The sequence below is a fragment of the Falco biarmicus genome, chromosome 1 (assembly GCF_023638135.1).
Source record: "Falco biarmicus isolate bFalBia1 chromosome 1, bFalBia1.pri, whole genome shotgun sequence".
Taxonomy (NCBI): domain Eukaryota; kingdom Metazoa; phylum Chordata; class Aves; order Falconiformes; family Falconidae; genus Falco; species Falco biarmicus.
Genome location: NC_079288.1, coordinates 47,476,949 through 47,497,845, shown reverse-complemented (window position 1 = coordinate 47,497,845; position 20,897 = coordinate 47,476,949). Strand labels below are relative to the sequence as shown.

The 20,897-nt window shown below is 44.9% G+C and overlaps 1 protein-coding gene across 2 annotated transcripts in view; it reads left to right on the top strand.

Moving 5' to 3' along the window:
* Nucleotides 1-6,605: 6,605 nt before the first annotated feature.
* FNIP2 (folliculin interacting protein 2) overlaps nucleotides 6,606-20,897 on the top strand; it is a 52,375-nt gene continuing 38,083 nt past the window's right edge. Inside the window, exon 1 of one of the 2 annotated variants that reach the window (XM_056330833.1) lies at nucleotides 6,606-6,964. In XM_056330833.1, coding sequence (XP_056186808.1) covers nucleotides 6,870-6,964 — 95 coding nt within the window. In that variant the 5' untranslated portion in view covers nucleotides 6,606-6,869. The remainder of the gene's footprint in view (nucleotides 6,965-20,897) is intronic. The other variant, XM_056330923.1, reaches the window with a different exon arrangement.

Genomic DNA, 20,897 nt, shown 5'->3' with positions numbered 1-20,897 from the left:
ATGCTTGGACCTGAGCTTCATCAAGCTGGTTTTCATCTCTCAGTATGTTCTCAATATTAGATGTGTCAGAGGGCAGTTGTAATTCCCACATTGAAAGAAAAGATAAAGTAGCATTGATATTAATAACGCTGCAGTCCATACACCACATCGTGATCATTCCCACAGCCTCTGTACAGATGTTGGATAGAAGAGGTGATCGGCACTGAGTGCTGTTGCGTACTGCATCTGGGAACCCTTAACAGAAGGAAAAGCCATCTGCTACCATCTGCGAACACTTAGTGAGGAATCAGTGGAACCACGCTAAGGCATTTCTCTCTCGGAGCCAGGTCATACAGCTGTGTCAGGGATTTCACATGCTCCACAATGTCAAAGGCCACCAATGCTTTGAGTAATCTGCAAGTCACGAGGCATCTGGCCATGGTCACTGCCTGAGATATTTTTATCATTATGCTTAGCATAAGCGAGGTGCAGTGGAGTAGGAGAAGTGATCTCAGTGAGGCGGTTGCTAGCCAAGTGAGTACGGTCTAGAAGAGATTTCTTTAGCAATCATCAGAGTAAAGTGTGTTTTGTTGGTGTGTGTCCCCCGCAAGAGCTGTTGGCAGCTTCCTCTCAGGAAGAGGCAGTGATTCATTCTTCCAGGAGCAGACTTACGCAGTCCCTGCAGTTTTTTTCCCTGGCCAAGTTGGAATAGTCTAGATTCTAGATTAGTAATTCGTATTACAGTAGTTGCTCAGAAGTTCCTTTATGCAAGGAACTTTAAAGGTACAAAGGAAAAGGCAATCCCTGTGCTGATTTGGAGATGGGAGCTGAACAAGACAGAAATTAAGCGACTTTCTCAGTGTCAGTAGGAGATTCTGGAAAATACGTCAGCTGAATTAATATCTCCCAAGCACTGCAGTAGCATAATTGCTATACATAATGATTTATAGTCATTGACAGATGGTAAAGAGCAACTATAGTGTGACTTCTGTCAAGAATTTACTGAGTGATTTGATGTTCTATTTAGTATATTGTTTTACACCAAATTGAGAAATAATCCCTTTCAAAGTCAGACTTACTTTATAAAGTCCACTAAAATCTCTGTTTTCAAGCAGAAAAATTGCCTTTGTGATCCTCTAATGCTCTGTGATCTTGTAATTTAAAAATGTTTCTTACTACCACTCTTATATATAGATACTTCCTATAGTTTACATAGTAAATACCTGTAAAGCAGTACATTGAAAACAGGCACTGTAACTGAATTGTCTCTTAAATGTTTTAATTCAGATATCTATTTTTCTGCACGTACAGCTTTGGCTGCCTGGTAAAATTAGTTAGAGTATTATCGTTAGATAAACATGTGTTGGGGGCGCTAAAACCCTAAAGCCGTTGGCTTCAAGTCCAGGTCTCCCCTCCACCAAGTACGTCATACCCGCTCAAGTATGGCACTCCAGCCTGATTGAACTTAAAAAGCAGTCAGAGAAAGGGATCACCCAGTTACAGAATTTTCATTTTCACCTCTTCTTCCCTCCCTGACTAAAGAAGTTCTCATTGGTAAATGCATAGAAATGTATATATGATTCTAAAACTTGTAATCTGATTGAAGACATAATAAGCACATTTATTTCATAATCATTCTAGCCTGTCAAATAGCATTCATGAAAGAATAACCTGCAAAATAAGGATTATTTATAATAGTTGCTGATTGTGTAAGATGGGCAAATACGTACACTAGAAAAGACTAGGATTTTTTGCTTTGTTTAATTTTCTTGCTCTTTTTTCACCTCTAAATCTGTATTTGACACTGTGAAGAAGATAGAATTCCACCAGCAGGTGAGTGCTTTGGCTCAGTGCCTTGTCTAAGGATAATAAAAGTCATTTTGATTTGTATAGGAGTGATTGTATGTTTGTGGGGGTTTCACTGGACTGAGTGGTGGCTTCAGAATATGGTCCCGTGGAGTACTGGTGGGATCTGCCTGATAAGCGACTGAAACACATACCTCACCAGCTTTTCAGAACACCTATCAAGAAGCTTCCAATTTGCATTTTTTTGGTAACAGTCTTGGTAAGGATGCTTTCACTGCTTGCTGTGACACAGAGCAGCCATTCAGCCTTTGCTGTGCTGCGTGACACACAGGGCGCATCATGTATCATGTGCTATTCCCATGTGACCTGGCGCTTCAAGCATGTCACCTTGATGAGAGACAGGAGAGAAATACATCTGTTGTCTCATCATCAGGCTTATTGTTCCCCATCTGCATCAAGTCTTTTTCTGCATAAAGCTGAATAAGGAAGTCCCAGATTAAACCCATACTGAGCAGTTCCTGACTGAGCCGATTCCTCTAAGCTGAATTAAAATGCAATGTTAAACAATGGAAGAACCGTATGTTCTTGTCTCAGGATGTTTTAAAAAGAAAATTGTCTACACAGAGCTGACATAATATGACAGAAATTGAAAGAAAAGTCATGCATTTACTCATCACTTTCAGATACACCTGTACCTAAAGAAACGGTTTAGCTAACTACCAAGCAAAAATAAGCAGACTTCTTAGCTATGTATTTTATTTCTGCTTAGAACATGTTCTGGAGGAGAATAACCAGAGTGGCATTTAGGACCTCAGGTCATGAGGAGGCATGGCAGAGAGTGCCTGCGACTTCTAGTATCAGTCCAAGCTTGCAAGAAGGAGAGTAGCTAGCTGCTGGCCACGGCTGCCACAGTGCTGATGCGCGCTGTCCATTTTAGTGTTAAATTCCTGCCCTCGCTTTTGATACAAATGTATGTCCCGTATATATTGCTGCAATTTCATGTAAATGTATAATGCTCTTTACCATAGTTATAACTGGGAGGGATTAAAATACCAATTATGATGACTGCATTCTTTACTGTGTAGAAAGCCTGTTTGATCTGCATCTCGTGGGTAGGATGGAGTCCAAGGTGAACTACACCAGCATCGATTTGAAGACAAGAGTGCAACCAGCAAACAGTAAGTCCCAGGATGGGTTTTGCCATTGAAAATCTGAGACATGGGGATTTCCAGCTAGGCTTTGGCTGGAGTCCTGGGCACAGGTTTAGAAATACAGCCTAGCAATGCTAACAACTTTGTTGTAGAGAGGAACCAAATGAGGTTCTAAACAAGTGTTCTGAACATTCACCCATGTGTACATCTTCAGGCTCTTCTGCAGGAAAATGTAGTGTACGTTTGCTTTAGGAAATTTAAGAAGATACATAGGTAGTGATTTCAGAGGACTGGACATGCCTGTTACCTTCACACAATCCCATTCTCACCATATCACTCCATAGTTCTGTTGCGATTAAAAGAAGACATCTCTTACGTGGTCTTTCGCTTTGTCTTTAACACCAAAGACTGTTGAACATTAAATGTTTCATTACATACATCAACACTTCCCAGTAATTTTGAAACACTTAAACCAACATTTCCCTTTAAACTGTCTTTCATTTTAAACCGACTGTATCTTTGTGTAAAAAGGCAGTGGACCTGCTTACCTGTATGAGGCAGCACCTTTGTGGCCCTGTTCGGGGGCTGGGAAAGTTTTTGCAGGGGCTGCAGGAGTTACCAGTTAGGTAAGGCTGTTCCCGGGAGGATGAGTAAGCTGCTTTGCAGGGGGCTGCAATCCCAAACTCTCCCTTTCTGTCGCTGCTTGCAAAGCAGAATACATATCATAGTAGGTTTTAAAATTCAGTGATTTAGACTTACAGTGCTAAATAGTAATAATAGCAGTATGGAGAGGGAATAATTTTAGACATTTCTTGATATCGCACTTCACTAGGCATGTTTGAAGTGGCAATAAAGATCGGAATTTATTTATTTTACAGAATCCAAAATGCTGCTGATGCATTGCAAAGTGCAGCAAGGCTTATCTGTGTTCCTGTAACTCATACAGTATGTGTCGCCATGCAAAGCAGTAAGTCATCAGGGAACATCCTAGATCAGCAAACTTTTTCTTAAATCTTCTGCTCTCTGCTGCCTTTTTATGGTTCCTCCAAAGCCTAGTTCTGACAACAGAGGTTTAGGAGCACTTTGGACTTGTGCGTTCAGGACTGAGCGGGGTGCAAGGGAAGCAGCTGTAATGGAACTCCAAAGTTTTGTCAGGTCTATGTGACGGGGGTGCAAAGTGTGGCTTAGGAGACTTGGCTTTTCACCCAGCCTGTCCAGGCTGTAAAAACTAGTTCCTACATTCTCAAGAGAGACTTTTCAGAGAGATTTCTCTTCAATGAAACACAGAGATACTTACCCAAGCATTCAGCTGTTCCAGGATTTGAATGATCCTTTTTACTTATTGACAACTTTCTAACAAAGTCCCATCTATTTCTGCATTAAGCATCGGGCTCCTTTTCTGACCAAAGTTTCATCAGTTGCATTGTCTTTCTCTGCACGTAAAGAGTCTGACCCTTAGTCAGAATATTACAAATAAGGTTTTGATTCTCATATGCCACATTTTCATTTCCTAGAAGAGGGCTGTACACACACTGTAGACGTCTTGCTTGTAAAATGGTCTTTGTGTGACAGGTAGCGTGGCTTTTTTCTTTACTTCTGCTCATATTTTGCTTTCATGGATTTGTGAAAAATCACTGCATTTGCTTTGCCAGGTGTTCTTTATAAGCAAACTCTGTTTGGGGTGGCACAGTGTGCACTGACTGAGAAAGCTATGTTGTAGTCCTTTGCTGATTCTGCTGTGTTTTCCCCATTTTTTTTCCCCAGAAATAACCTTCAGAACACTAGTGTCTTAATGTTTTGTTATCAATTTCAGATCATAATGGCTGTCACACACATTAACAGAAAATACTGAGAACTAGTTTTGTACTGAGCATCAGCTAACATGTAGGCTGCATTTACGGTGCCATTTTTGCTCAGATCAGAAGTGCATTTTTGAAGTCGGTGTCCCAGTTGTCCTCATTGACTTTGTCTTGCTTCACATTTTGGAGTGGCATCCGGGCACACAAAGCAGATCCTTTTCAGATTAAACTAAACCAAATGTTTTTCAGAAACACATTCAGTGTGCTCCAACCACTGACACTCATTCTGCTGACAGGACCATATTACAACTACTCCAAAATGTTCGTGATGTGGACTTTGGGCTCTGTCAGGCAGACGGTTTAGCTTTTGATTCTGCCCACACCAGCCAGCACTACTCGCTAACGAGATGTACCACAGAGTGGGAGCCATGGTGTTGGCAACTTTTAAGTTTTTTGAGATTGTTCCATGAGAAATACAGTCCAGCGCTTATTTCTGGAGCTGGATGCCTGGATTCTCATTTGCATTGATTACTATGTCAACCACGATGTCTTTCATCTTGTCCAGCCACACCCTGCTATTCATTTCCCTTTCAGCGTGCTGCCATCGCCATACCCTCACTTTTCTGTCCTTCAGCTTTGGGCGAGTGGATTGACCTTAATGAGAGCAGTTGGTGATGGTGGTGGAAGGCAGGAATCAGAAGAAGTGAGAACACCCAAGCTGAAAGGTTTACGCCAGGTGTTCAGTCTCACCAATGAGGTGGTTGAGAGCCTTCAAAATGGTGATCCCTTCCCAGAACGGACCTCCAGACAGGGTCGGACAACTGGCTTACAGAGGGAGCAGCTGATCACGTTATCAGGCCAGTAGATGGTCATCTCTTGATTTTTATTTTAAAGACAAATCAGCTTCTCCAGCTACAACTATCGTCACGATCGCCATTCTCCATGCTGTGTCTCCAAGTTCCCTGAAAAGAGCAGGAAGCTATCACGATTCCCCTTTTCTCCCCCTCACCACCCTGAGCAGCTGCCTAACTGTTTGAAAAGGAGCATTTGAAGTTACGTTCCCTCGGTGGGTGCGTGGTGGTGTCATCCTGCTGCTGGGCAAACCCACACAAACAAGCCTTTCCCACAGAGTTAACAAACATAAAGCTCCGAGTGGCCCCCCAATACCGTAGCAGTATCTTATTATTTTGTGAATGACGTAGATCAATTAAAGAGAAATAAGGGAAAGCAGGCACTGTCCCAGCAGAGCTGCCTTCCACACAAACGAGCTCGGGTTCTGGGAGGGAATCGCGGTACTTCTGCTGTCTTGTACCAGGGTGCTCCCTTACAGGGTCAGGACCAGGGAAAAAAATTGGATTAAAACTTTCCCGGGTTGATGGGCTGAGATTTGTGCGTTGCTCGCGCTCACTTCCACGTGCAAAGCCGGTGCTGTGCATCACAAATACGTGATTTACATGCGTGCACATACCGGGGATGCCTGTGCAAAGAGGTGCTGTATGCACACAGGTACCTGCCCAGCAACGCTTTGTAACACACGTTACACATACATGTACGTATGTGCCCATGCTTATTTCTATGGTTATACAAAATACGCACAGGGTATGTGCCCGTGCCCATGCCCCCGCACATGCGTGTCCCTGCCTGCCTGCCTGCCTGCCCCCACAGGCCCGCTGGGCTGCTAGGGACACACGCGGGGGCACGCACGCACGCGTCGCCGTCGCCCCCACCCCTCGCGGGCCGGACGCCTGCCCCTTTAAGCCCTGCCTCCGGCGCCTTACCACGTGCTGGGGGCGGGGCAGGGGGCGCCGCGCAGCCAATGGGGAACGCGCGGGGGGCGCGGCGCGTCCCCGTCCCCGTCGCGCCGTGCCGTGCCGTGCCCCGTCCGGCGGGCAGGCGGCTGTCAGCGCCGCCGGGCGGGCGGGCTCGCTCGGCCCCTCGGTCAGGTGACGGGCGGCCGCCGGCAGCGGTGCGGCTGAGCGGGCCGGCGCTCCCCTCCCCTCGTTTCGCCTCCGCGCGATGTTGGGCGGCTCCGCGGCGGGGATGCTGCCGCAGCTGCCGCCGCTCGCCGCCCGCTGAGCCGCTGCGAGAGGCGCGGTGGGGCCGCCGGCGGGCGGGGCGGCGGCAGGGCGGCAGCATGGCCCCCACCCTGCTCCAGAAGCTCTTCAACAAAAGGGGCGGCAGCGCGGCGGCCCCCCACGGCCGGGCTCCGGGGGAGGGTCCCGCCTTCAGGTGAGCGGCGGGGGCAGGGCGGGTCCGGGCTCGCCCGAGCCGCCTCAGCGTGGGCCCCGCGGGCCGCCCCGGCTGAGGGGGCGGCGGGGAGGCCGGCCGGGAGGCCGGCCGGGGGCGAGGGCATCGCGGCCGCAGGTGCGCCGCAGCCCCCCCTTGGGGCTCCCCCTCTGCGAAGTTTCCGCAGGGGCCGGGAGCGGCGGCCGGTGGGGCCGGGGCGCCGCCGGGCGGGGGAGGGGGGCGGCGGGAGGCACCGTCGCGCCGGGCGGCTCCTCTCCCGCCTCTCGGAGCTCTCAGCCATTTTACATCCCGGCGGGAGGCGGCAGGCCCGGGAGCCGCGGGGCGCTCGCCGCCCGGCCTCGGCAGCACCGGCGGGGGGCGCCGGCCTGCGCTGCCCTCGCGTCCGTGCGGGGCGTCCGCGCCCGGGTGGCCTCGGCCCGGGGGAACCGGGCGGGGGGGCCGTGCCCCGGGCACGTGCGCGGCCGGTCCCCGCGCCGGTCCCAGCCCTCCCTGCCCGCGCCGCGCGGGGCCCTGGCGGTGGGAGCTGGTGGCCGTGCTGCTGCCTCGGGGCCCGAGCACGGAATCTGCAGGTAGCGCTGAATTACGGCTGGATTGTGATTCCTCGGGCCGGTGGTTTGGAGCTTTGTCACGTCCAGCAGCTGTTCCGCTCACAAGACCGAACGGGTCCTGGTGAGCGCAGTGACCATCACATGCGTGTCCCGCAAGCTCTGTGTCTTTTTTTTTTTTTTTATTTTCCTGTTCAGCATGAGTTGACTAGTCTTGTGACCGGGTAGTGTACAGGATTGAATTGGAATCTGGCCTTCGCTGCTGAAACTATTAAGAACGGTAAGGGAGAGGGGTGGTCAAATATCTTGATCTGCAACGTGCCATAGCACCATGTATGAAAGATCACAGTCATGGAGCCATTAAGATTTCAGAGATGGCCTCTGTGGGCTGTGGCCAAAGCTGCAAGATCGTGGTGAAAAATGGAGTAACGTCAAAATGGCATTAGGGTATCTGGGTTATAAGGTGATTCCTTTGAAAGTGGTAGGGCGCAGGACTGGTGCTGTGTTCACAGCAGAGAACAGGGCTGGTGAATTTCCAGAAGCTGTAAAGTCTATATGCTATACTTACTTTATGTAGCGTAGCACTTATTCACCTTATGAATTAAATCTCTCCTTTAATTTGAAAGAAAGCAAACATATTTTCCACATTTAAACTGAGTGACTGTTCCAGACTAACTGTTAATTTTGCCTTGTACTTAAAGTCTTACCAAGTACTCTGTCGGAGACCAGTGCTCTAGATTTAAGGCTATTTGCTTTGTCGAGGATCTGCATGAAGGCAGGTTCCTTGCACAGTGTGTCCACCATTAAAATCAGTAAGATTGCTCTAACTGAGGTATTTTGTGAGGTTAGGGATTGTATTTTCTTCTTTCTGTTCCTTACGTAAGATGTTCTATGCTCAGTTTTCAGTTTGAATAATATTTAAGTGATGTGACACTTCAAAGGAAAACACACCTAAAATAATATTGGAAGTACCCATCGCTCTTTTCATCCCGTTTTCCTCCATTGCCTTGCTATCTGATTAGTTTTTTTGCAAACTTAAGGTTGATAGTTATTTGAAGCAATTTTCATGTGAGTTGTTTTCTCACCTGTTAATATTGCATTAAGCTTCCTTATGACTTCTAAATGTGCTGCAATGCTTTTTCTTATAGTGATCTGTTGATGACCTTCAGGAGCGTACTTACTGGGTCTTAGAAGCTCTACTACAGTGTCCTTAACGGACTTTCTGTTGAATGGTAATCTCAGTTTGATTGGAGAGATGTGATTGAATCTATGTAAAATGGAAGACTTAATCCTTAGGTAGCTTCTTTATTAAGCATATGCTGCTGGTCACTATTAGAGGCAAAGAGGCAGGATCATTTTCTGTTCTAACAGCAAGTCTATATTTTTAAGGATTTTAGTTGTATTCTTTCTTCATGTTCCAGTTAGTGAGGTCCCTCTACATTCAGTAGGTCTTGCTGTGTATGGCTCTCTTAAGTGGCCCTGTAAGACCAGTAACAATCTGTATCCTTGGACTTTGAATTGTTATGAAAGTCTTGAAAGCCTAAGTGTGTTCACGCACCCTCCTTACCCAGAACAACAGCAGAATCACCAAAGATCTCTTCAGAAGCTTTGTTAGGAAATTTTGCATTTTCTAGCCTTTCTAAGAACACCAGAAGCTCTGTTGCAGAGAGCCATCAACCAGGCTTGAGTTTTGCCTGTAATAAGCTCTGCGTGTGCTTTTTCTGTTGCCCCATTTCCTTAAATGGGAGCTAAATCTTGAGCAAATGTCAGTGCTGCTTTCTCTCTGGCTCTGAAGAAAACAGCAAGCTACAAGGGCCATGCTGCTTACCAGAACGAGCTGGCACAGCCTTGGAGAGACAGAGACCTGGTGCCTGTAGCTGAATGTGGAGCCACAGGAAATGGTTTCTTGAGTGCACAAGCATTAACATCTTAATTTGGATCAGGAGTGCTCTTCTAAAGAAACCCTCTCAATTGTCTCCACTTGCTGCACTTTGGCTCACGTAGCCAAGTGGCTTCTGTGCATAAACTGGATTTCTGTTGGAATGAATGAATTCAAGTGTGCTCCAATCACTAATGGGCGTTCAGTCCCTGGGACCAGGCTGCAGCTGGTCAAAAGTGAAACCCCAGAACATACATTGTGTGGGTGTCAGGTCCTTAGCACCAATTAATTCACTCTGTGGTTCTAGTTCTGTTGGGCAGAAGTACTTGTTCATGTAAACACAACTCTTACTTGCTGGGTAAGGAGAAAATAAACACGAGGTGTAGATTTTAATGTAGAGCTATTAGCATAGTAGGGCTTTCTGCTGGCCTGTGCTTCCCTTCAAAGTAATGGAAGCATGAAGTTGTAGAAGGGTGGTAGCTCAAATTGTAGAATGTCTTCATTCTTTGTTGTGTGTGTGTGTTTTTTTTTTTAAAGAGGAATTATAAACCAGCTGGAGAACAGATGGGTATTAGTGACATGACACTCTATTTGTTCTAAGCAGTTATGTACACAATCTTCAGCTTCTGGTTTCTGTTACTACTGCTTTTTTGCTTCCCTTAAATAAAAATATCTATATATGGTTGTGTATATATGTGTATAATGCATATTGAAAAATACATGTGTCTACACCCCCCTCAAATCACCTTTCAACTGAGACATTTGAGTGACTGTAGTTCAATACATTTCTTTTTAGCCTCTAACTCTCTGAGGAAATCTTTATTACTTTGTGTGTGAGAAATGTGTATTTGTGTGGTTAAATTTCCCTGGTATTTCTTGTTTCCTTATCAAATGTTACTTCCCTTACAAGACTGATTTAGAGTAGTTCAGGGGTTTGGAGTGCTACCAGGGTCACATGCTCAGCAGAATGGTAGCTATTAACTGCAAAACCAGAGCATCCTACTCCCCATGAATTTTAAATTTCAGGGATTAAGCAGAGTATTTTATCAGGACATAGTATCTCAAGGCTAGAATGTCTCAAGTGCTAAGCATATATTTGAGTAAGGTATTGGGGGATGGCTTTAAGGAAACAGATATGGGTTGCAAATAGTTTGAGTGTACTTAAATTTACAGCAGTTCCACTGTGTTATCCTGATTCTAGAGTGAGATTTCACATCAGTGCTTTTTTGTACTTTTCCACATGAAAGACTGACATTATTCTTAAACTGAAGGCTAAGGTTTCACACTAATTTCAGTCTTTGATAGGTGGGGTTTTTTTGTTTGTTTGTTTGTTTTGTAATGAAGTACCGGTATCCAGGCATATAATAAGAACAAAAATCAATGCCTTAGACTTTTTGGAAGACACTGCTTTTGTTACTGAATGTGTAATTTCTCCATTGCGACCTCTGATGAGATTTCTTTGATATTGGTATGTTTAGCAAAGGAATGTTGTGAAACTGAATAATTTCATTTTATGTGGATTCTATAAAAAAAAAAAAAAAGGTGGTGTTATTTCAGCTGTGTCTGAAACTTCCAAATGGGCTGTTTCTTCAGCTTTAAGTATCAGCTGCTCCTTCTGGTCTGTAATGGAGCGGATGTCATGTTGTAGCTGCAGGATATCTATCTGGTAACAGTTTGTTAGCTTTGGTATATGAGATCATTTGTTTGGCAGCTGATACTAGTAATTCCTTTGGTCATAGTGCTGAAATGCTCGGTGAGATCCTACTTGCTAAGCATTATTTCACAGCATTTATTACCAGCCTGGCAATGTTCCACCTTCTGAAAAAGGAAAGAAAGCGGGAGTGAGCTTTGAGTCTGCTTGCATGTCAGTTTGTTCTATCTTTGTTAAAATTAAAAACTCCTCAGTAAATTCTTGTAGCCTAATCTGGTTTCTCTTGCGCTTCCTGCAGCTTTGTAGACATCCACACAGCAATAATGCTACTGAGCACCCATGTACGTCTTCATACATGGAAATATCATTAAACATCTGGCTCTTAACCCTTCAAAAAGCGTTTGAAAGAAAATCACCATTTCATATGCTGTAGGAAGGGTGATGCAGCCCAGGCCCAGATTTCAGCACGGGGGCAGGGAAGGTTAACCAGCAAGCCGAAGCGGCTTACCTCTTCACCAACAGCTGAAGGTGAGCCTTAAGGTGCAGTATTATTCCTCTGCTCTGGCATTAGCCTTTCCTCAGTGATGAAAGGTAAAGAGCAGGTTCTGCTGAAAGAGATTTACAGTCTCACTCAAGAAAACAGATTGGAGAGGAAGTGATTGAAAATACAGTCTTTTGACTTGGAAACCACACTTCCAGCCTGGGGCTGATTTGAAGGAAAACAAACAAACCTCAAGCCCTCCAGCTTTTGAGCTTTGCAGGAACCAAGGCCATTCTCCTAAGCTGTCTGGATTTCCCCTCCCCTGCACACTTCTGTCACTGCAAAGACCTCTTGGTTTCCTCTAGCTTTGCTCTGACAGTAACTCTCATTCTCTATTAAAGTTTCAAGAAGACACCCTTTTTTTTTTTTTTTTTTTTTTTTGCCACGCATGGCTAAAAACTGTGTGGAAATGCATAAGCTACTGAAGTTCTAAGAGGGATGGGGGTATTGCTGTTACTTAATTTCATGCAAAGATTCATTCTTGCCTGACTGATCAAACTGGGTTTGCCAGTGGGTTATCTTATTTCTGATCTACAAGTAACTTACCCATGTGGCATAACAGCTAGTAGTGTATTTCCTACATACCTGACTCTTATATTGATGCACAGTTGGGTAGTAGGCGCTTGATTCCTTACTCTTAGGGTAGTTCTGCTGTTAACGTGTCTGAAACTGGGTAGGTGAGTACTCTGCCACTGACTACGCTCAGTAGAAAGTGATTAGGGGAAGGGTAGCCACAGAAAGCCTTGGAGCTACCTTCCCTTGTTGGTAGCCCAACTTAAAGCAGAATACTACAATGTAAAGCAATGATGCTAATGCTGTAGGGGAACACTTCTCTGTTGGTGTAAATGGATTGATGTGAGTGAGAAGATAGAGCTGCTTGGGGCTGAAAAATGTGGGCATTCATTCATAAAAACTGAATTAATCGAGAAACTTTTTAAAAGCTGATGCAGAGCTTTATTGCCTGTAGAGGCCAGCTTCATGTAAACTTTGTTGAAGTAGCAGAATATCTTTGTTAAAATTTGAGAGGAAAGGAGCATGGAAGAGGTTTGACAGAAATGTTATCATTAGTCATCATGTCATCCCACTTTGACATTGTGGGATGCAGGTGTTCTGTGCATGGTAGTGGCCTTTAGCCGTAGCTTTGATCTGAACGGCGAGTAACAGCAGACTGAAAGCCCAGGAAGAACAGATGTGACAAAGTAGCTGGGGTCAGAGGAGCTGCAAAAATGTAGCAGTTGTCTTTATGAAAGCAATATATTTCTTGTTTTGGCATTTCAGTAATATTCAAGCTGCTGAGGACCTCTTTGCAAAGAGAATTCTTTGGATTAATACTGACTACGTGTGCTGCAAACCTTGGTGAAATACCTGTTCCTTTAGGTACTCCTGACACTAACAGTCATACGCTTTCATCTGTAACCTACTTTGCACCGTAGTGATGTTCAGGGATGGCTTCTGAAAAGATGACTCAGTCTTAGAGCCATGTGTTGTGTTTTATACTTGTCAACCGTTGTTTCTACTAAGTACACCCCTGATGAAAAGCACACAGACATCTTGCATGCCACTCAAAGTGTTGTAAGAAGGATGTTCTTATGCTATCCTAATTATCAGTGTTTGCTATGTGAAGGTTTCCATGGGTACATTTGTTAGGCAAAAGATGAGGAGTGCAATTCTGTATGATGGTGGCTAACAAGCTTGCTAGAGAGAATAAGCAAGAAAAGGAGGACTTTGATTTGGGTGCTGCTTTTGCGTGAAGACAGCCAACGTGTCTGTCTGCACCTCAGCTGGCACTTCCCATGGTAGTGTCACATCGGTACCGGTCTGGCTAACAGGCACCCTCATGGGTGTTCACTGCTGCCCGTCATGCATCAGCCCCTCCGTGTGTGCTCTGCCTCCACGTAACCTTCAGGCTTGGTTCCTTTCTGTTCTGCTTTCTTCTCACCCCAACGGTGCTTGCTGCTTTCCTTGCCTCTCTGTTTTCTTTATTTGTAGGTGTTTGTTGCTGGAATACCGTAGCGATGTCATGTTTTCATATGCTAGAGGTCACAAGATGAGCTCCTGTGCAGACTGCAAGACAAAGCGTTGCTCCGAGCCGCCGGGAGGACTAGTTCAGGAGTTTCAGGAATGGTGCCTGTGCCCTCCCCGCTACAGTTAGGGCAAGTGTGGGTGCTTTCACATGACCAACAGCCAGTGTTTTGTCAGTCAGCACGCTTCCTGGGAACTGGGGAGATTCTTAGAATTGTAGTGATAAATGGGCATGAGGGCTTTACATCACACCTGCTGCTGTTAAAACTGACTCATGCTTTTCCTTCCATGTACTGTGCTGAAGTGAAACTTGAGGTGTGTGTGATGTAATTACTGAGTCAGTATGGAGCTTTCTCTGCAGCGTGTTCTCACCTCAATGCAACACACTCCGGCTTTTCTCTTCTCCCCCAAGGTGCTCAGTGGAGTTTCACACATGCTAATGAAATCAGCTGTGTTAAGTAAACAATCTGACTATTTATTTACTTTTCTAATAGAGGAGCTAACAGGCTGAATTTGGTATTAGCACTTTCACATTGGAAATCTGAATGCTTTAGTACTTCATATTTTATAATGAAGTCAGGAAGTTTCTTAAACAATAGCTTAGGGTTTATTGTTGTTAACTTTACAGACTTTTATGAAAGAAAACTGGGTTGAACGAACTCAGATTCTGCACAGAAATCCAGAACACTTTGCACTGAATTCTGAATCTGGATATTATCCAGCACCTGAAATTGCTCAACTTTTGGGGCTGGGTGTGTGAATGCACAGCTTCAGGGGTACAGAAAACCTGAGCAGAGTACATTAGGTGATGTTTTTGAAGGACACCCCAGAGAGGAAGATCTACGAACTGTAGAATACATAGTTCTAAGCAGGTTATTCTTAAATTGTTACTTCCACTGGGTGTGGATCACTAACATTACAACGTTATGTTAAATTCTGTAAAAAGCCCTCTGTGGTCTGGAAAAGACAACTATGGATTTTTCTTTAAAAAGTCTGCAACTCAAAGGAATTAGCTTATGTTCAGACAAAATTTTTGTCTTCTGTTATTCTGTGTGGGTGCATGAGCTCATCCAACTATTGCCCATTGGTTGCGAGCTTGTATCTGTCACCTTTGTTTGCCTTTCACCTTTCTTTCATATTCCCACAAAATGACCTTCTACTTTTTAAGACAAATGGTACTATAGGAAAGGTCTTGGGCCTTTTGTTTATGAAGTCCTGGCTTCTTTAAGGTGGCTGGGTTAAACAAGCTAGGCAGAGACCTGTGAAGCTGCTGGAAAGGAAGGCTGGTGACCTCTGGTGCAGGTGCAGGGAAGAAGCGAGTTAGGTGCAGGAGCTGCTTTGCCCAGCTGCACAGCGGTGGGGGTGGTCAGGGTCTGTGCTAAGGCTCTGTCTTGTCAAGTGGCTGCAGCGGTACAAGGTGCTATTGCGTTCCTGTGCTGTGCTGAAATTGATTATTGGCTGGGCATTGTCACTTCCATGGTAGCACTGACAGAATAGCGAGTATTGGAGCTCTCCTTGGTCACCTCTGTGTAAGAGGTCGCTGACAGAACCATCTCTTGCAGCAGTTTGTATTGAGGTGTGAGGCTTCGTGATGAAACAGTTATGAAGGGCTCATAGGTTCTAGTCCTCAGCGGTGTCAAGGAGGCTAGAATAGAGAGCTGGGAACTGGTAACCACTTCAGTCCACTTGGCAGACAACTGTAGTGACATACATCTGAACTCTTGCTTGGTCTTGGCTTTTAGCCTGCAGAAAGGTTGCTCTCACATGGTGGCCAGTTAAAACAGCTTCAGGAGTGCTGACCTCTGCCTTACCAACTGTTAAAAAGACATTTCTAAATCACATCAAGTTAAAGAGTTGGAAATATTAACTCTCTCTGATTATAAAGGTATTTATGACATCTGGCAGTGGGTATACTGCATGCTTGCTAAGCACTAAAACGATTTCACTTCTGATTCCAAGTTTTAGAGTGGGTAACACCTGATGACTTCAGTATTTGGGAGGCTCAAGGGTATACAGCGTTCATGACCTGTGGACTAGATCAGAGTACAGTTTGATTCAGAAATGATTCAGGTACTAAACTTCTTGCATTCAGAAGTTCGTGTTGTCTTACAGGAATATGTTTGGGAAGGCTTTTGAATGGAACTAGGAAAATAATGTGTATTTGAAAACTATTTTTTTCTGTTTGTCACTTTATGGTGGCACTTGGTAACTGTTAAATGCCTGTGTATAGCTGGATTGGATACTGGGTCCAGGAATAGTTATGCAATGGAGAAGAATATGTGAACAGAACCTGTATTTTGTAGTGGACATGTTTTTTTTTTTCAAAACAATCAGTCAACTCAATGAACCTGTGTACACACTGATACTGCATCTGCCTGATTTTTCTTTTTAAACAAAAAAAAACACCTGGGTGGAATGTCAAAGATAAATTGAACCTCTGAGAAACTGTAATGGTATATTTGTATTGAAATGTGGTGTTGGCATGTAAACTAGAAATCTGATTGAAGCAGTGGCTTTCTTGTTTGCATTGCAGAAGCGCTAGAAGTTGGCTAGGGTGTAGACTTCATTAGAGTTGTATCCTTGGGCCCTGTTTTGACTAGAAAAGAAAGTGAGAGTTTTGTTTGTTTTTCAGTGAAGCTGTCCTGAAACAGTAACTGTTAAGAAGGCTCCTGGTGAGTCTGCTCTGGTAGGCTTCATCTCTGGAGAAAGTCAGGTTTGTTATAAAGGACTTTCTTACTCAGTGTTTTACTGGGGAACACTGAAGGAGCTTGACCAGTTCTTACCTTCTCATGAGGAGGAAGGTTTCTAATTTGTCCTAACAGGTAATTGCTACATCAGCTTGCTGACTGAAATTTTGGTTTGTTTCCATCACTGAATCTTCACTGTGTGAAGCATTTTCCTATTGCATGACAGGGTTGCAACTGGCTCTTTCCTGTGATGTTTATCTTTTTGTGCAGATATTTCATGACTGATGCATTGCTACTTGGCAGCCAAATCTTAGCACATTACTGCGTGTGGTCAGCTGTGTCTGTGTATTAAACCTGGCTCTATAAACTTTTAAGTCTAATATAATACCAGTATTTTTGAGAAAATGTTTATGTGATCCTATGTGAGTAGTCGGAGCGGTTGACCTGCTTCGAGGAGGCTATTTCATAACTTAATGACTATTTATACATTCAAAGTCCTACGCAACTGGTGGTAAACAGAACGTAACTCTTGCATAGTGTCTTGCAACAAGGCTGGGTTTGCTCACGCCAGTCAGCTGCAGGACTGTGGTTTGTTTGGTTGGTTTAGTGTGTAGTCTTTCTCATTGAGAAGGTATCATGGTATGAGTGATTTAATTATGTGATCTTCTGTACAGGGTCCGAAGATGTGGCTCCTCCTTCCCTTTCCAGTGAAACTTGAAAAGAAATGTATGTAAGCCTTCAAGATTCAGTGCTAGTTACTAAAAAGCTACCTTCCATGCTGCCTACAAGATAGGGTTAAGGAAAGTGTTTTGGATGGAATAGACAAATTATCATAACAACAACAAGAGGAGCAAAACATATTTTTGGCTATAACTAGTGAAAAATGCCGGAGCTGACGTTATATCCGTCTGTGTTATCACTTCATTCAATCTAAATCAGGATTTCCTGGCATTCATCTAGACAGAGGCAATGGACTGCTGTTCATGCTATAGCAACTTCTGAGGGATCAGGCATGGCTTCTCGTGTATGTGTTCTTTCCTATTTCTTGTGGAGTAAATCAATAAATTGTCATAAATATTTGACATAGTTTTTCTTCATTCACTTCCTGACAATGTCCATTTTAAAATAATCCAAACCAGTCTTGCTTTTACAGCAGTTTAACATAACCATTTATAGAGGGCTCACCAATAGTATGTTAGTTGATTAAAAAAAAAGGGGGGGGGGGGAGGGGGGGCTGCTTTAGCTCTCAGCACTGCTAGAGTGCTACATCTGATGTCTTTGTTTTCATATATTATGAATTTGGGAGGATGCACCTAGAACCAGGTAACTTTTAATTTTTTAATTTTTTTAAATATTTTTTTTTGTGAAGTCGTACTGCTGAATTTATACTTTTGGGTTGGTTGGACCTGACGCCTTGTAAAGCAGTGTCCCTGGGACGGGCGGGGGTCCCTGGGTAGTGCGTACCTCCAGCCTGGCCTGGGAGCGTGTGTTCGGAGCAGGGTGAGGAGGGGGGTGTAACGCTTTGGAGGGAGCACCCTCGGCGGTGAGCTGTGTCCCCTGAGGTTCACAAACCCTCTGGTAACGGAGCCTTTTCATAGCAGGAGTGCAGGAAATCTATAGAGAAATCATTTCTGTTGATATGCCGGTGGGTTTTGTTCCTTTGAGTGAAGGTGTTTATGTGTGTTTTCAGCTAACCAGAAAAAAATCGGGGGGGGGGGGACACACACGTGTGTGTCATTGTTTGTATTTCTTATCAGTTGGCATTACTGTATATTTACTTATGTCTAAAATAATATTGTTTCTCAGTCGGGTTTCTCTGTTTTCATATTCTAAAACTACTCCTTTTGAACAGCGTCTTGAAAGCTGCGTGCAGACTTTCCTATTAAATAAATATTTTTTAAAAAGGTCTTTACACAAGGGAGGGAAAGGACAGGAAAGAACAGGCAACCAAGCCCGTGCCCGGGGGTGTGGTGGCGGTGCCCGTGCTGCCCTGCTGGGCTGCGTAGGAGATACTAAGGGCTGCTGGGCTGCGTAGGAGATACTAAGGGCTGCGGTACGTCGGGCCTCCGTGCGACGCTAGAAATACCAGCCCCTGCCTTGCGCTGCTGCGCAGGGGCCTCCGGCAGGCGCGCAGTGCGGCTGTGGGGGTGGGGAGGGCGCTGTGCACCCCGCGCTCTGGCAGAGGCCCGCTCGGACGTGCCTTGGCAGCGCCCGTGCTCGGGAGCCGCGTCCCTGGCCGCCGGCCCAGTCACATGGCGCCGCTGGAACCGGTGACACGGGAATGATGCCTTCGCGGGGGGCGGCGGGGGGGGAGGGCGGGGCCGGGGGCGGGGGGTGGGCGGGGCCGGGGGCGGGGGGGGTGGGCGGGGCGGGGCGGGCCCCCGCGCCGCTCCCGGGAGGGCTGGGGGCTGCTCACGGGAGCTGCGTTTGAAATGATACACGGGGAAGAAAAAAGCCAAACCGCCCGACCCCTAACGAACGTGAAATTAACAAGTAAACTTTCAGCTCTCTGAAATGAGAAAAGGCAATTACCGCGAGACAAATCCTGCGGAGTGTTTGGCTTAATCGAAATGAGCGGAGCTCTCAGCTGGTGGGAGCTGGGGGGCTGGAGGACAGCAGGGTGCAAAGGAGAAAGTTGATTAAGCAGCGTGCTGTGTACTGAGGAAAGGACTAGGTGACAGATCGAGGGTGCTAACCTTTTCACATACTTTATCTGCCTTTGTCTGAGGTCCTAGTTTATCAGAAATAAACACATTTAATGGTAAAACGCAATTAAATAAACGCACTTTTTTTGGTGCAAGTACAAATCTTGGGCTCTGCTCTTTGCTAATGAGGGATTCCATTTCTGGGGTTCACAACTGAGAGCCGTGGCTCTGCTGGTTATGGTCCTACTCCAAACACCTTGTTCTTGTTGGGTTTTTTGTTTGGTTAGGGATTTTTTTTATTGTTATTATTTTTAAGTTTTCTCTGTTTTTACATTATTGCTGAGCCACTGTCTGAAGCCTAGCTTCCAAAGTTCTGCCTTGTAGATAAACCAACCACCAGTGAATCCAAACTTACGAAAGTTGGCTGAATTATGAAACACGGGTTTAGTAGGCTGTTCTTGTTAGTGGAAAGCTGATGTGTGCAGTTTATGGTGACTTTAACTTGTATACATCTGTTTGGTAGCCTCTGTCAGGTGTGTGTGGGTTTTGTGGTCCTTTTTTGTGCATGCGTGTGTGGCATTGCTTTCTAGCAACAAAGGTGATGGAAAATGCTTCCAACCTTGCAAAAATCCAATATATTCTCCTTCCCCAAGCAGGTAGTTTGGGAATTCTAAATTTTCAGTGAACAGATACATCCAATGTTTTGCTTTTCATGCAGTAACACATAGACTTATCTTTTTTTTTTAAAAAAAGTAACTTTTCTGTCCAGTGACCTGGTAGAGAGAACTTTATTTTTCTCCACCAGAACTCTTTCTACAGGAAAACCTAAATGGAGAGGGAGAAGCGCTGCAAATAACATGTTCCTTCACTTGTTGCATGACTAATCTGCAATGTATCCTGCCTAACTTGTGTGAAACTAGTAACTATGTATCATGCTGGAACAAGGTGGTTCATCTGAGGTTAATAGTGCTTTACCATATTAGGACTACTTTAAATCATTGGAAAAAGAATGTAGTGTGGCATCAGCACAACTCTTCCATACCCAGGGTTTTAAAAAGAGGAGCAGCAATGCGGAGTAAATACTTCAAATTGTGAGAGGAAGGGAACCTACCTTTACATAAGCTATTCAACAGACTTAAAGAGGGAAATGCATCATTAAGTAATCCAAAATAGATTCCACTTCACCTTTAAACTCATCCTGAATGTCTGGGTCTGGGTGTTTTTCTGCGTATCAATCTCACTAAGTGTATATTTTGCAAAAACATGCTCGCTGAAACAGCAGCTGTAGTTCAAACTCTGTTTTCCTATGCTTCTCTAGCCTGCTTCTAAAAGCAGTTTGGAAAATAAAACTTCACAGGGGGTTCTGCAAATATTCTGCTAGGTTTGTAAACAGTGCTTAAGTTTTAGTGGACAGCTGTAACTTAGGCAGAAAATTATTCTTCATTAGATCATTCCATCATAAATAGTTCCTCTTACCCCCACCCCAAATTTTCTTGCTGAAATATTACCTTGAATTGAATTCATTTAGGCAGCTGTCTCCCAGTGGAGATGATGGACAGGAAATTACCTACAAATGGAGCAGGTGACATGCTGCGGATAGCCTAGAAAAAGTGATGAAACTCTGCTTCCCACAGGATTGTATCTGGAGAGCAGGACACGTTTCTTCCATTTTCTCTTATTATCTGCTCCTTGGCCTCAGGGTGTTTTCCATGTGAGGGTTTGCTGCTTTGTTGTTGTTCAGAAACTGTTCCATGGAGTTTTGGTGGCAATTCCCCAGGTATTTTGGGAATTACAGTGTTCTTTCTAAAGATGTGGCAGTGTTGTGAAGCACATCTATTGAGTGAGCTTACAGGAGTGCCCATATCTGGCGTCTGATGTGAATCTGATATTGCGGTCGTTTAACTGAATGTTTCAGGATTTGGGGTTTTGTTGGTGGAAAAGATAG